We start from the raw sequence: 13,646 nt of genomic DNA on the forward strand, positions 1-13,646 counted from the left end.
AGTCATTTTTAAACATTGGTAGCCAAAAGGTGTCTTTCTTATAGAACATTGGAATGTTGAGAGCTGCTTGGAAGACAGTGGAGTGACTCCTGGTAACAATTAATTTTATAGGCTGCCTTCTCCAACATTCCAACTTTTGTGTCTTTGTTTTTTCCTTTTTAGGTCTCAGCTAGACGGTGCTTGTGCTGTCTCTTCAAGACATATTGTATATACTTTGTGGGCTTCAGCCCGCTCACAGGCTTCCCATTTGCTGACTCCATTGTCGCTCTCCTATTCTTTCTCTCCATTTGTCCACGGCATGCATTTGTCTTGCCTCTTCCTGTGTTTAGCCCTCTCCGAGAGCAGTGACCAAGTACAGCATCAATCCATGGTCACCATTTTAGCATCTGTTTGGGAACTACTTTTTTCGTTGTTGAAAAACAATCCACACAATTGATCTTGTTTTCACTCCCTTCGAGCTGCGCTCCGTTTCTGGAAGCAGGCCTGTAAAACTTGTTCTTATCTTGTCACATTTGCGTTCATTCAAAGACTGAGATCAAATGTCAGACGCTGTGTACCGAGGGCGCCTGTTCTATCCCCTAAGCCCATCCCGCTTCAACGCTTGATTTGAACAGGCCACCATGAACACAAGGTCAGATTCACATGCATGCCTCATAGTTTGAAATGTCCACAAATGACAATTAAGAAATAAAAATGGTTTCCTCAGAGTTGTGATTTTGCTGAAATAAGAACATAGTAGATTACTTCTTTATAAATTACAGCAACATCACCACTGACTTCTTCACTTACGATTAGCTGTAGGAAAAAAAACATTTTGCAAAATTACTGTGAAATGTTAGGTAGTAATTCTTTGAAGCATAATTTAGTTAACTGTGTTGATAAATGCTAGTATTTCCAAACAATATTCAAATGGAAAATCAGTGTAGCCATTTTCAACAAGGTTATGAGAAACATGAAAATAAACAAACCCTGGCAAAGCCAACCAATCATACATTGGTGGTCAGTCTTTTGGTTTTGTTAATGTGTGTCTTGTTTTGACATGGAATTTGTAACACTTTATTGTTGTGGAAGCATTGTAACAACCATTGGCAAAAGGCAGGAAAATGTTTGGTCTCAGAAAGCACACTACCACAGTAGTTCCTGTCCCTGAACAAAACTACTTTGTGTGCTAATATGCTCATTGTGGAAGAGCAGAAGGCTGTTACTCACAGCAAAACCAGCTGATAGATGGATAGAGAGAGAAATAAAATTGTAATAAAAATAAAGTGTCTTGGTTGACACTAGATCTAATTGGGAGCCCAATTCTTAAAGAACGTCTCAAAAGTGCATCCATGGTACATGTCCTTGCATTAGTGACTTTTATGAATTCACAAGATTTTACAGAAGTAGATCAGTACATCATACTCTTAGAAAATAATTATGAACTATATTTTAGCACAAGCAAATATGCGTGTGTAGATTTGCCCATGCGAAAATCTGTTGATCGTTTACAAGTTTACTTTCCCTCTAACCACTTTTTCCTAACTCTGAAAGAACTTCTACTTCTGCCCTTGTTTGGAGTAAATTTCCAGCCTTTCTCAGTATGGGAAAAAATTAGAGAAGAGCTGGTGAGAATCCTTAAAACATGCAGTTTAGTAGGTTTGCACAGTATTCAAGCCCTACTACAGTATTAGCCCTGGCCTCAGAGGTTATTATCAGAGCTCCTATATAATGAGACTGGTGCCATAATTTGTCACCGCACTACAATACAAGACGATTTAAGAGGCAACCTGTTTCATGGACAAGTAGATATTTTATTAAATTCCACACCCCTGGTTCTGCTGTCTCACCCAGGTGGATAGTGAACAAGTTTTTAGCCTTCGTAAATATGACATGATTTCAGTATTATGTATGTGAATGTGGGTGATATTTACATGTCTTGTGATTGACACAGCATGTAAGTATCACCAACATGAATACAGATAACTTTGAAATCATGTTACATATAAGAAGGCTAAAAAAATTGCAACAGTGAGTGACAGTTAACACAGGGAGCTTAACGGGTAAACTTGTACACTGACCGATCCTCTGTTCCTCTTTTTTGCATGTACAGCCCTCTAGTTCTATGTTTAATGTGCAAATAGCAATACTGGAAGAGCTGGAATGTAGTTGGTAAAAAAAAAAAAAAATGGTGGATGAACGCCTGACACATGAGAAGGTGATTTTGTTGAAATTATGAGTACTGGCCCTCCACCTAGTTTTCTTCATAGTGGGTTATGTTACTTCTAAAGCCTGAAAACATACTAGTACACAGGACAAGGCCTGCAATCGCTGTGTTAAAATCTGCCTTTGATTTCAGCCGATTTGTGACATCTGTTACCACCTGTTCTAAGAAAAGGATGCATCTGCTCAATTGTAATGACATATTTCACTTGAACTGTGACATTATGCCTTCTCTTAGGAAAACAAGGCCTGGCTTATCCTTCTTACGATCAGTAAGGAGCTATGCATGGCAGCATGTTTATTTTTTCCATGCTGTAGTTCATCAACAAATGATTCCCTGCAATAGCACGTTATTCTGTGCTACAGCCTTAAAGGGACTTAGATCTCAGCCCTACTTAGGTCCCTCACTTACCTGAACTTCCCATTTGTTCATTCCAACGTGCTCCAACATTGTCTGTGCTTACTTGCTTTTTATTGACTAGCAGGTGACTTCCTGCTCTTCTGTTCTGCTTTTGCTGTCGGGTGGAGCGTGGCCGAAGTATACCTTCCGGTTTTTGGTAATTAGTTACTTGTTAGTGTTTGTATGCACAAACATTAACTGAACGCAAGTCAGTGCGCGTTGAAATGTGTGTTAACATGCTGGCCATCTTGTTTTATCTCCCTCCCTCTCTCCCACCCTCCGACCGCCCACATCTATTAAAAAAAATGTGACGCGTGGGATATGCATTAAAACATAAAGTAAGTTTGACACACGGAGCACATGAATTGCTGTGTTTGTGTTACTCACCTTGCTAGAGGGGCTGCTGTGACTCGGCTCAGCATCGCTCTTCTGGCGTTTACCGTTGCCGCTGCCTCCGCGGAAATCTGCTCTGCGGAGCTATGGCTTTTTCGCTTCTTTTCCTTGGAGGCAGTGCTTTAAATGGGCCGGTACTGTCCGGTACTGAGTACCGGCACTTTTTTTATTTTGAGAGGGGGAGTACCGGCACAATTAAAGAAAAACGTAATACTTTTAATTGGAGAGTACCGGCACTTCTCGGAAACAAGCAGGTACTCTGCACAGAGTACCGGCACTTTAATTTTTCCATTTCAAGCACTGCTTGGAGGCATTCTTGCCCGCCATGAGTTAGGTATTGTGTTTGTGCTGCCTGGAAAATAAATACGCGCATGAGAAACTGCTGTTCTTCTTGAGTGATTACCAACATTGCACTATTGACCAAGAGGGTGAGTGGGTAGGTGTGCTCCCCCATGAGGAAGGACGGGCGTTAACTCTGCATCTGCAGCCTCACGTCCCTTGAGAGTCCGTGGCTGCGCACAGACGCTGACAGGCTACTCATGGGGGAATTTTAGGATGTCAACAATTGCACCTACTTATGTCTGAGCCACATCCCACCTTCGAGGCACGAACAGTTTACTGTTGAAATTCACACATCTGTTGGGCTATGCATGGAGCTCTAGGACGAGGACACCTTGCTGGCACCAGGAGGGACTCTTGCAGTGGCGCTTGGGACTTACAAAGCACATGGCGGACTCTGTTTCCTAGAGCTGAAGGCGGCCGTGCAGCGCACTTCTGGTCATAGAGCGTCAGCTCCTGGATGCGCGCACACTGCATATGGTTTTAAAAGATAACAGCCCCTTGTGCTTATGATGTCACCTTTTTAGACTGCCCGCTTGAAGCCTTGTACAGAAGCACAAAATGGCAACATAGATTGCTAGTTGTCATTTGTCGCACACTAAGTTCACTGATGATTGAAAGTGAACAATTACACATTTGAAAATGGGAAAAAGGCTGTGCAACTGGTGACCAAGTTAGCAAAACAGAAATCACGGTGACAGGTTGCTGACATGGATGAGGGACTTCAGTTGCAAGACGAAGACGAACTTCTTTAGGACTGTAGTAACGCTGTGGCTGATCTCCCTGACAAAGTTTGTGTTAAACGCCCACTCTCCAAGATGCCTTGCAGCCCGCCGTCCCACTAGCAGTTGAACAAAAAAACGCTGTAATATGGCCAACCACGCAGCTGAGCAACATGGCTAAGCACATTGACAAAGCCAATAGTTTGCATGTTGAAACCTATTGGCTTTGCCAATGCTTGTTTTTTTAAGAATCCCACGCTTTAATTCTTGGCTAGACAGCACTTGTGCTGTCTCTTTGACGGGGTATGCCTGCAATTTGTTCCTTCTAAAGGGTTCACGCTCCGGTCCTACCTGAGCGCTTTAAGGCAGTGCGAGACACCGCTTTTAGTACTTTGAAAGATAATACTCAGGCAACTTGCCACAGCGTTACTCGTTCAGTCATCTTGCCACCACTGGTCACTTTGGCGCCCGTTAGCCACTCCATAACACATGGCTAAAAGATAATACCATTGACAACGCCAGTACTTTCCAGCTTGCCAAGACCAATAAGCTTTGCTAATGCTTGTTAATTAGGAGCATTCTGCCCTCAGACGATGGAATCTTCAAATATCCCTTTAGCCCTTCTGCCTCGAGCTATACCAGTTGTTAAAAGCCCTCTCCCTCAGCATAGGCCATCGATTGAGGTTTGGGCCTATTGCTCACTTTTAGGGTCCTCGGCACCAGGCAATAAGACGATAAGTACATGTCACCGAAAAAAACCCTGCACTTTCTGCAAATGAAACACTATCATATTCTTACTAATATTCAGCATTTTTATTTTGTTTTAAACATTTTCAAAATGAATTTGCAGGTTGCTTAGCAGTTTTCCCATGGACAGTCTTTACTCCTGAGACCCTTCTTGAATACATCCAAAGACAGTGACTTGCTAACTGTGCTGTGTTCTGCCACCACCCTTCAGCTGCTTCTGTGCAGTCATGAACACCGCTTGATGCAGTAGTTTCTAGGGTCATATTTCCTAGTTAGAAATGAGAGTCTGAATTAAGAGTGAGTAGTGCTTTTCTAGCTGTGATCGTGACTCATTTATTGCTCTTTTGAAGCTGCCTCCAAGTACCAAGTCCTTCCAGGAGGCCCAGAGCGAGCTGAACCAGGCGGCGGAAGACCTGAACCAGTCCGCGGGAGAAGTGGTGCACGCCTCCCGGGGTCAGAGCGGGGAACTGGCTGCAGCTTCCGGGAAGTTCAGTGAAGATTTCGACGAGTTTTTGGATGCTGGTGTAGAAATGGCTGGGCAAGCTCAGGTGAGAAACAAATGTCCATCAACAGAGAGCAAGTTCATTAATATATCATGAGCTATTTATACTAAGGCATTAATAGGATTTTTTTTGTAAACATAAAAACTAACTTATACTTTGGTACTGGTATAACTTACGGTGACAAGGGAGAAACCTTGCAGCGTGATCTACATTGCATTTTGGGAAGCCCTAAAGATTGTCCAGGGCACTGAAGGTGCCAGCCAAGCCACGGTTGACTATTCACCGAATTTCACCCTGCTGGCAGGTAATTTGACATAGGGAGCAGGCTGTGTATCTACCCCCAGAGCAGAAGCTACCCTACCATTGTCAGACACTGAAATATTGTTGCCATTGAGACACCGCTTTTGCCACAAATCCGGGTCTAAACATAGGCTACAGCATGTCAAGAAGGGATGTTCCACAAATGTTCTTGAGACTAAGGGCACTGCACGTCTCTGATGTAGGCCAAGGAGGTCAATAGGCCAGGGAGAGGCTAAAACGCATTAAATGTAAGAAGGTGTGGACTTATTCTTTATTTACAAGTAAGGACAGAGAAGCAGTATGTAACAGAAAGTATTCATTTATCTCTGGCAAGGTCTTTCTTGATGTTAGAAATAGTGCAGATTTAAATGAGCCTTTGTAATCAGTCTGTGCCCCCCACCCCCCCAAAGAACTAGTTTAGCAAGCCTCTGCAAAGTTACTGACAGCAAAGACTCTTTGCTGGTAGCGAGTCCTAAAGCCTCATATATCTTAGACACTTTCACAGATGAAGCAGGGGTCACCGTGATGGGAAGTCTGTCTTTATCTGGTTGATTTGGTATCATGCATTCTCAGAACACCGACACTCAGAGTTTACTTTTAAAAAAATATATAACTATAACAATACAGGCCCATCGGTATGCATTGAAAGCCATTTATTCCCCTGTAAATAATTTACTTTTCATCTGCTGAGTGACTGGTAATGCTACTTGCTATTTCTAGCCTGTGACCATTAGGCCTGCGCTGCAAGAAAGGGATGTGCCACAAAATGGCATCAGGTTACTAAAGAAACCTCCTCTGTGCCATTACAACCATTAATCCATAGGTATCTTGTTGAGCAGAAATGTGATCCCTCACCTTAAGTCATAAGCGATCCAAAAGTTACTTCACGAAGTTCTCGAGTTGTAGACACTCTTACTCACACCATATGCCCTAGACCTCCTCTGGGCAGCATCTCCAGACCTCAATGTGACTCACTTTCAAAACATTCCCTCACATCCTGGTCTAAGTGCCACCGTATAGAGGTTGGCCCTTCCTCCATCGGTCAGCTCGTGGTTAAAACTACATTTACCTTCCAGCTGCCCCACTGTACTGCTGATGGACGCAACACCTTCCATTACCATATAATTACTTTCTCCGAAATAGTCCAGAGGTCCAGTCCAGAAGGTTTTTAGTTTTATCCAAGCCTGTGATATAGGATGCAAGAAGCAGAAGTTCAAACAATGCTCTGTGTAATGAAATTACGTCTTATATTGTGCAAATCGGAAACATACAGCTTGCTTCCGATTCCCAACTGTACTTTTTTAATAGTTACGCCCCGATTGCCTGTAGCTCACAGAGGAAGGTGCTGATACAGTTCCACTACCCTGGGTATGGAATTTATCACGTCCACTAAATTGCCTCATTCCAAGCTTTTGGAGAATAACATGGGAGTTTTTTTCCCGATTACACCAAAATCTGCATGTTACGGAATATTCTATATTCTTTCAACTGTTAAATTACAGCGTGTTTAACATGCACATTTTTAACAGAGTGCAGTAAAGTCGGAATTTCGACCCATGCACAAACGGGTTTATGGAGGGGTCAGAATTTCCGGCTCACTTATAATCAGGGCTTTAGAAGTTTTCTTCTGTCGGTGATTGTTTTGAGGAAATCGTGCGAGAATTATTGTTTGCATTAGTAAGAAATGGGGCTAAATCCAGTGTATCTCCCACAATAAGGAATTATGAAGTACTAACCTAGCCTCGTTTCATTATAATGTTCTGCAAAAACACATTTATGCATTCTTTTGGTAATGGCATTTGTTTCAAACGCTTCCATGTTGTTTCCATTAATGCCCGGTAACCTCTGCCTTGTGGAATACATTGTGTATGCCAGCACTATCATTTAATCAAAAATTAATGTAGTGAATGTCTTTTATTCAGTTTTAATGGGGGTAAAGCTGAAATATCCAGGAATACATTATACACATTATCTTAACTTCTAAGCAAGAGCTGTCCTTGTAATGCTTTGAATAATGTGTCCTGTGTTACTGGGATCCCTCATAATATTGAACTATGCTTCTCCGAGGCACAAGTTGGGCCAGAGTGAACCTTTTCTTCTCGTGTGTGCCTGGCATGGGGATGCACAGCATTACAATCAAGGCCTTGTTCCATAGAAGCACGTTATCCTCCCTCTGCTCGACATGTACGTGTTCAAACCAAACCTCATTTACATGGTTGCCAGTGTTACGAATTGTCCAGTATATCTTTCAGCACGAGGGTGAGGACCCAGGGATCTGGGGTTCAAGTGATCTGGAGTTCCTAGTGCAACCCCACTGCTGCTTCCTAAAGGCATCTTCCTTTTCTCCCTTAGACTAAAGACGACCAGATCCAGGTCATTGGGAACTTGAAGACCATATCAATGGCATCCAGTAAGCTTCTGCTAGCTGCAAAATCGCTGTCTGTGGATTCCGGGGCTCCAAATGCCAAGAACCTCCTGGCAGCAGCCGCAAGGTAAGGGTGTAATATCAATGACCTGTTATTTACAACCTGCACACCTCATGCATCAACTTCATATAATTAGTACACCTCATGCACATCTTCAGAAGGAGAATTAGGCCTGCTACTCACAAGCAGCTCGCTCATTGCACATGAAAAGCTCATGGGTAAAGACAGCCTGCTCAAAACCACTCCTTTGCATGAAAAGTTGCACTGTAAGGCCATGCTGTTCACAACCAGCTCAATCCATGTACATGTCAGTTTGCACTGTAATGCCTGGCTGCTCATAACCATCTCATGCCATGGACGTAGAGGCTCCACCATAAGGCCTTGTTACTCAAAACCCTCTCATGTAATGCATTATGGTGTAGTGTTCTTTAATGAGGTGAGTCTTCATTTATTTCCTAAATAAATTGAAAGACAAAGTCAAAGCCAGAACACCTAAAGCATGTAAAAAGCAGCAGGAAGAGACCACGCCGTGCACATACAGGGTCTGTTAGCTGCAGAAGCGCGATATACCTTGTAATGACTGTGTGACTACAAAGGACACCGTCCTCTTCCCAGACCAGGAGCAAATATCCCCTATAATCTAGGGCCATTACACCAGCGTCATCACTCGGGTAGGATTTGAGTGGTTTTACAGTCAATAAGTTAGGCTGCGACGTATGCTGTTCCAGATAGGGATCCGTAGCCCTGAGGAATGCCCCAGAGCAGGATAGGCTCGTTGTGAGGGCAGAAACATGTCGACTAGCTGAGGCGGGCTGAGTCATTATGCTCAGCAGTATCATCATACTCCTGTTTTTAGTCATACCTGTGGACACCACAATTAAAGGTAAATATACCAGTAGTCCTCAAGGTGTTTTTAGCGCATCTGGATCCGCTTCTTGTCCAGTAGCTTTAATCTAAGAACTCCCTCCTGTGTAGCTTCACCAGGAGGTTACTTCCACCCTGGTGGCACCGTTCTACCAGGATGGGGAGAGGTCGTCGATGATGAAGGATGACACAATTAAGTGTGTGAGGCTTCCTCTTTCATAAGGAGAAACTTCCTCCTTGTTTAAAACTAGCATTTCGTTCATTTCCCAACATACCTATTGTGATAAGGGATGTTCTGATCCTGGAGGACGTATGGTGGCCTATCAACCTCCCTCTTTCTCTGTAGGGTTGAGGCCCTATTACTTACACCACACACTTTAGAAAGCCATCCTACTCACAGGCATAACACTCACAGCACATTTTAGCTGCAAATTAAGCTCATGCAAAGTTTGCACATGGGAAACTGTAAAGTAAGGCAGCTCCGCTGACAATAATAATGCATGTACAGTATATCAGCAAGTATGTTATTTCTTATTTGAAAAGTAAACTTTGTTCATGTCTTGAGGTGCCCAGTCCCAATTCTGATGAAATAGAACAATAACAACAGCACTTAATAAGGAACAAAGAATGTTGCATAGAGAAAGATACTTAGAGTCATTATAGTGCTGCATAAAATAGAGAAACAGGAAAGGTTTGTGTTTTGTGTACTTGAGTGGAAATTTCTTTTAAAATAGTTCATTTCGATTGATATGTAAAACATTAAGATCAGTCATTGGCAGATAGTCGTTGTGCCCAGGGCAGTGTTACAGAAGGTAACTTAGATGGTATGACCATGTAAGGATATAGTTTGCACCTATGATTTCACATATGGCCCCCCCTCTGAAGATCAAATCCACCGAATGGAAATGACCAATATTCCAGCCCCTTTTATCCTATGTAGAGCATGTCCATTAAAGCTGAGCTGTATTGAAGCAGATGCTCTTTTACTGTAAGAAAAAAGAAGGCTGGATCTTAGTTTACTTCTTAGAAATAAGGCCACCAACAATACCCTCAGTATGCCCTCTACACACTGGTCCTCTTACATTTGTCTTTTGCACAAATTGGTTTTCAGTGACACTTCAGAGAGAATTTTTGGTGATTTTTTTTTCTTCCCCAAGTGACCTATTTTGGTCAGCCTCTTAGCATCACTGCACACTGTGAACATGAGTTGTGAAGAGGTGCATCACATGTCATCCTAAAAGCAGTTTTAGGACCGCATTTGTACATTGAAAGATGCTAATAAGCAGATATGTTGACACCTGTACTGAAGTGGTCCTGAAAGAGCAGAGAAGCTGCTCCATCTGGTGTTTTCCCTATTGCGTTAATAGACTATGGGGGTCATTCTGACCCCGGCAGTAATTACCGCCATGGCGGAGGTTGGCGGTAGCACCGCCAACAGGCCGGCGGTGCTCCGCCGGGCATTCTGACCGCAGCGGTACAGCCGCGGCCAGAAGCGGAAAGCCGGCGGTGTACCGCCGACTTTCCGCTGCCCGTCAGAATCCTTCATGGCGCCGCCATGGGGATTCTGACACCCCCTACCGCCATCCTGTTCCTGGCGGTTCTCCTGCCAGGAACAGGATGGCGGTAGGGGGTGCCGCGGGGCCCCTGGGGGCCCCACAACGTATTTCAGTGTCTGCTTAGCAGACACTGAAATACGCGACGGGTGCAACTGCACCCGTCGCACCTTCCCACTCCGCCTGCTCAATTCTGAGCCGGCATCCTAGTGGGAAGGTTGATTTGCCCGGGGCTGGCGGGCGGTCTTTTGGAGGCCGCCCGCCAGCCCCGGGCAAATCTCAGAATCACCGCCGCGGTCTTTTGACCGCGGTGCGGTGTTCTGACGGCGGTACCTTGGCGGACGGCCTCCGCCGTCTGCCAAGGTCAGAATGACCGCCTATATGTCTCTGGCCTCACCCACAGCCCTAGTACAGTGCCTATGCTTTTTCAGTAAGGGTTTCAAGATTGGGGGCTCATCGGTCGCTTATTGTCAGCTTCATATTCACAGTTACTCCCCCTTTTCCTAGTCAGATTTCTTCAGGTATACAAGTGTTGCCTTTATGCATTATTTTCATTCAGTCCCCCCTAACAATTTTTACTATGCTGGATTGATAACATTGTTAGTAAGATCCTGAAATGTTGAGGGTTTCTTGGCAATAACGGTGAAAGTAAGTAATCCAGATCCTAACTTCAGCCCTCAGTGTTCTAGTGTGATTGGTTCTTCCAGGACCCAGTTCCTTGTACTCGCACAGACCCATTGTTATCAGTTTCAGGACCTGCACTGAGCTGTCATCAGATCTGTTATAGCAACTGCCCAAGGTGCCCTCTGGCCATAAAACTGTGGCTGATTTCAAGGACTTTTGTTCTGGACTGGATCTTGAATATAATTGAGGCTCACTAATTATGCTGATAGTGTCCCCCATTACACAAGGCTACTATTCGCAACCGCTGTACTTTTGGACCATCCAGGTTCAAAGAAGCTCTAGTCCTTGTTGCAGGGGAGCCTGTCAGTGTGGTGGACTGCAATTGCAGAGCTTGTTTTGATATTTCTGCAATTCTATTTGTTTTATTAACACAGTCCCAGTTACTCTAATATCTTACTGCTGCTTTCTTAGTTACTGTACTGCTCTTGGTGCCACTGGAGATCACTTCACATCCCCTAAGCACCTGGAAACTTAGCAGTACAGCAAAAAGATAGGCGAAAGAGAGCTCCCCACCCAGCACATTCACAAGAGATTATTAAGGCATTATTGTATGTTGTAGCTGTGATGGCCAGGCAGGAATATTACTGGAAAGCAGTGAGGCCCCTTCCCAAGCCATATCAGGTGTCATCCCTTAAGTATATCTTTAGAAGACCCTGATGCTTTATTCTAGCAGAGCGGCAGAAGTTGGCTCTCTAGATAATACTAAAATGCTATGGAAATACCCAGGGTAATGTTTTACCAACTCATGCATTTCGTTTACGCTTTCTGGCCAGCATTCCTTTATTATTTATGTCTTGGGTGCCATTACACAAAGAAACAATTTGCATGCAGTTTATTCTGACCAGCCCCCAAAGTACACAATGTGATCAAAATGCTAAGATACTCGCCCTTCACAATGACTATAAGAGCCCATAGTGAACCTAAAGTGCAGATTCCTAGTTCCCAGTGACTGATGCATTCAGCTTTACCATTGTATTTGTAACTTACGCTCCATAATCAACCAGAGTACCAGAAACTCTTGTTCTGTCCCCCCCCTTCACCAACAATAGTAGGGTCTAAGTACTCCAAGATCATAACTTCCTCACCAGTCACTGCCACTGTATTCAGCCAAAATGCAAGCAGCAATTTGTCGCTAGTTCTTTTCTATAGATGTATTCTGCCTAATCTGTTATGGTAACATGATCTTTAGACTTTCTTTTAAAATTACTTGCGTTGAATATTCATATATTGTCTTCTTGTCCCCCAGAGCTGTGACGGAGAGTATTAATCAATTGATCACGCTTTGTACACAGCAAGCTCCCGGCCAGAAGGAATGTGATAATTCTCTAAGGGAACTTGAGGTAATATTCTGTAAATGAATGTGTGGATTTTCCTTACCATGCTCGCATTTCATTTGCTCACTTGATCCTTTGCTCTCTGACACTCTATCCGTCACTTCACAGTTTACTTTTCAGTGTCACATTTCCTCACCATGTGAATCCTCCTTAGAAATTACATGTTCAAGGCATGCGTGGCTGTAGATACGCTTGTTTAGGATAATCCTGCAATCGAGTGTTAGGCTCTGATGTGTGTAATTTCTTTTTCTGCATAGAAAGTCTTTTGAGTCAGAAGATAGTGTGACTCCTCCTCTTGCTTGTAATGCACATGATCATCCACTCCATTGTTAGATTGCTTTCTTCCGCTGATGGATTTGGAAGTGTGCTCTTCTGCTCCGGTTTAACAGTGTTGTCACATAAATTTCTCAGTAATACCTATTCTCTGTCGGTATTGTTTCGATTGTGGTCTTTTCTCTCTCTCATTGGCTTGACAATTTCAACTTCGTCGTAGAGATTCACATGCTTGGGCCTACGCCCTTCAGGGCACAGCTTCTTTCCTTGGTGTTCCAACTAGCATCATGCCTACTCAGTGATGGAACAGACGCCTTTTCGATTTTGTCCTCTGTGTCAAGCCATATATCCTTGCACCGACCTTCACCAGGTGTGTAACCTGTGCTTCTACCCCAAGCACAAAGAGGCCAACTGTGAGCCTGCCACTCCGTTAGGTCCAAGAAGACTCTTCGTGATTGTTGAGCTCAACGTCTCGAGCTGTCCTGCAGGAGCGTAGATGAAACCTAAGATTTCTTCGGATCCGAGGACCTTCAAAAAGAGATCCAGGCACAAGCATCAGTTGCAGATGAAGGTACCTTCTCCCCTGACGATAGCTCCGACATCGAGAAGCAAGACCTTCCTCCACCTTAGCCAACCTTCATTACTGTGCCCCCTGTTCCTCGACATCGACCTTATCATACCACATATGGTCGACAACCTACTCCAGACACACCTAAAGCTATCACTGGGCCACCACTGCCTTGCGGCCATGGTTGACACTGACCATCTGTGGCGGAGATGCCCAACCTCAGCTCAGCCCTGAAAAAAACCTTCCAGGTTGCATGTATCAGAGTAAACCTCTCCTGTCTCAGAGTCACGTCGACCTTCAGAGCCGAACCCTCGGTCTCAAAACATTGCTCTATGCAA

General features: G+C 44.0%; 1 protein-coding gene across 6 annotated transcripts in view; it reads left to right on the forward strand.

Moving 5' to 3' along the window:
* TLN2 (talin 2) overlaps positions 1-13,646 on the forward strand; it is a 1,094,076-nt gene that overhangs the window by 810,428 nt on the left and 270,002 nt on the right. For all 6 annotated transcript variants that reach the window (XM_069221982.1, XM_069221985.1, XM_069221980.1 and 3 more), the window contains 3 exons: positions 5,154-5,351; positions 7,959-8,098; positions 12,380-12,473. In XM_069221982.1, the coding sequence (XP_069078083.1) occupies positions 5,154-5,351; positions 7,959-8,098; positions 12,380-12,473 (432 nt within the window). The remainder of the gene's footprint in view (positions 1-5,153; positions 5,352-7,958; positions 8,099-12,379; positions 12,474-13,646) is intronic.

Source organism: Pleurodeles waltl, chromosome 3_1 (assembly GCF_031143425.1).
Source record: "Pleurodeles waltl isolate 20211129_DDA chromosome 3_1, aPleWal1.hap1.20221129, whole genome shotgun sequence".
Classification (NCBI taxonomy): domain Eukaryota; kingdom Metazoa; phylum Chordata; class Amphibia; order Caudata; family Salamandridae; genus Pleurodeles; species Pleurodeles waltl.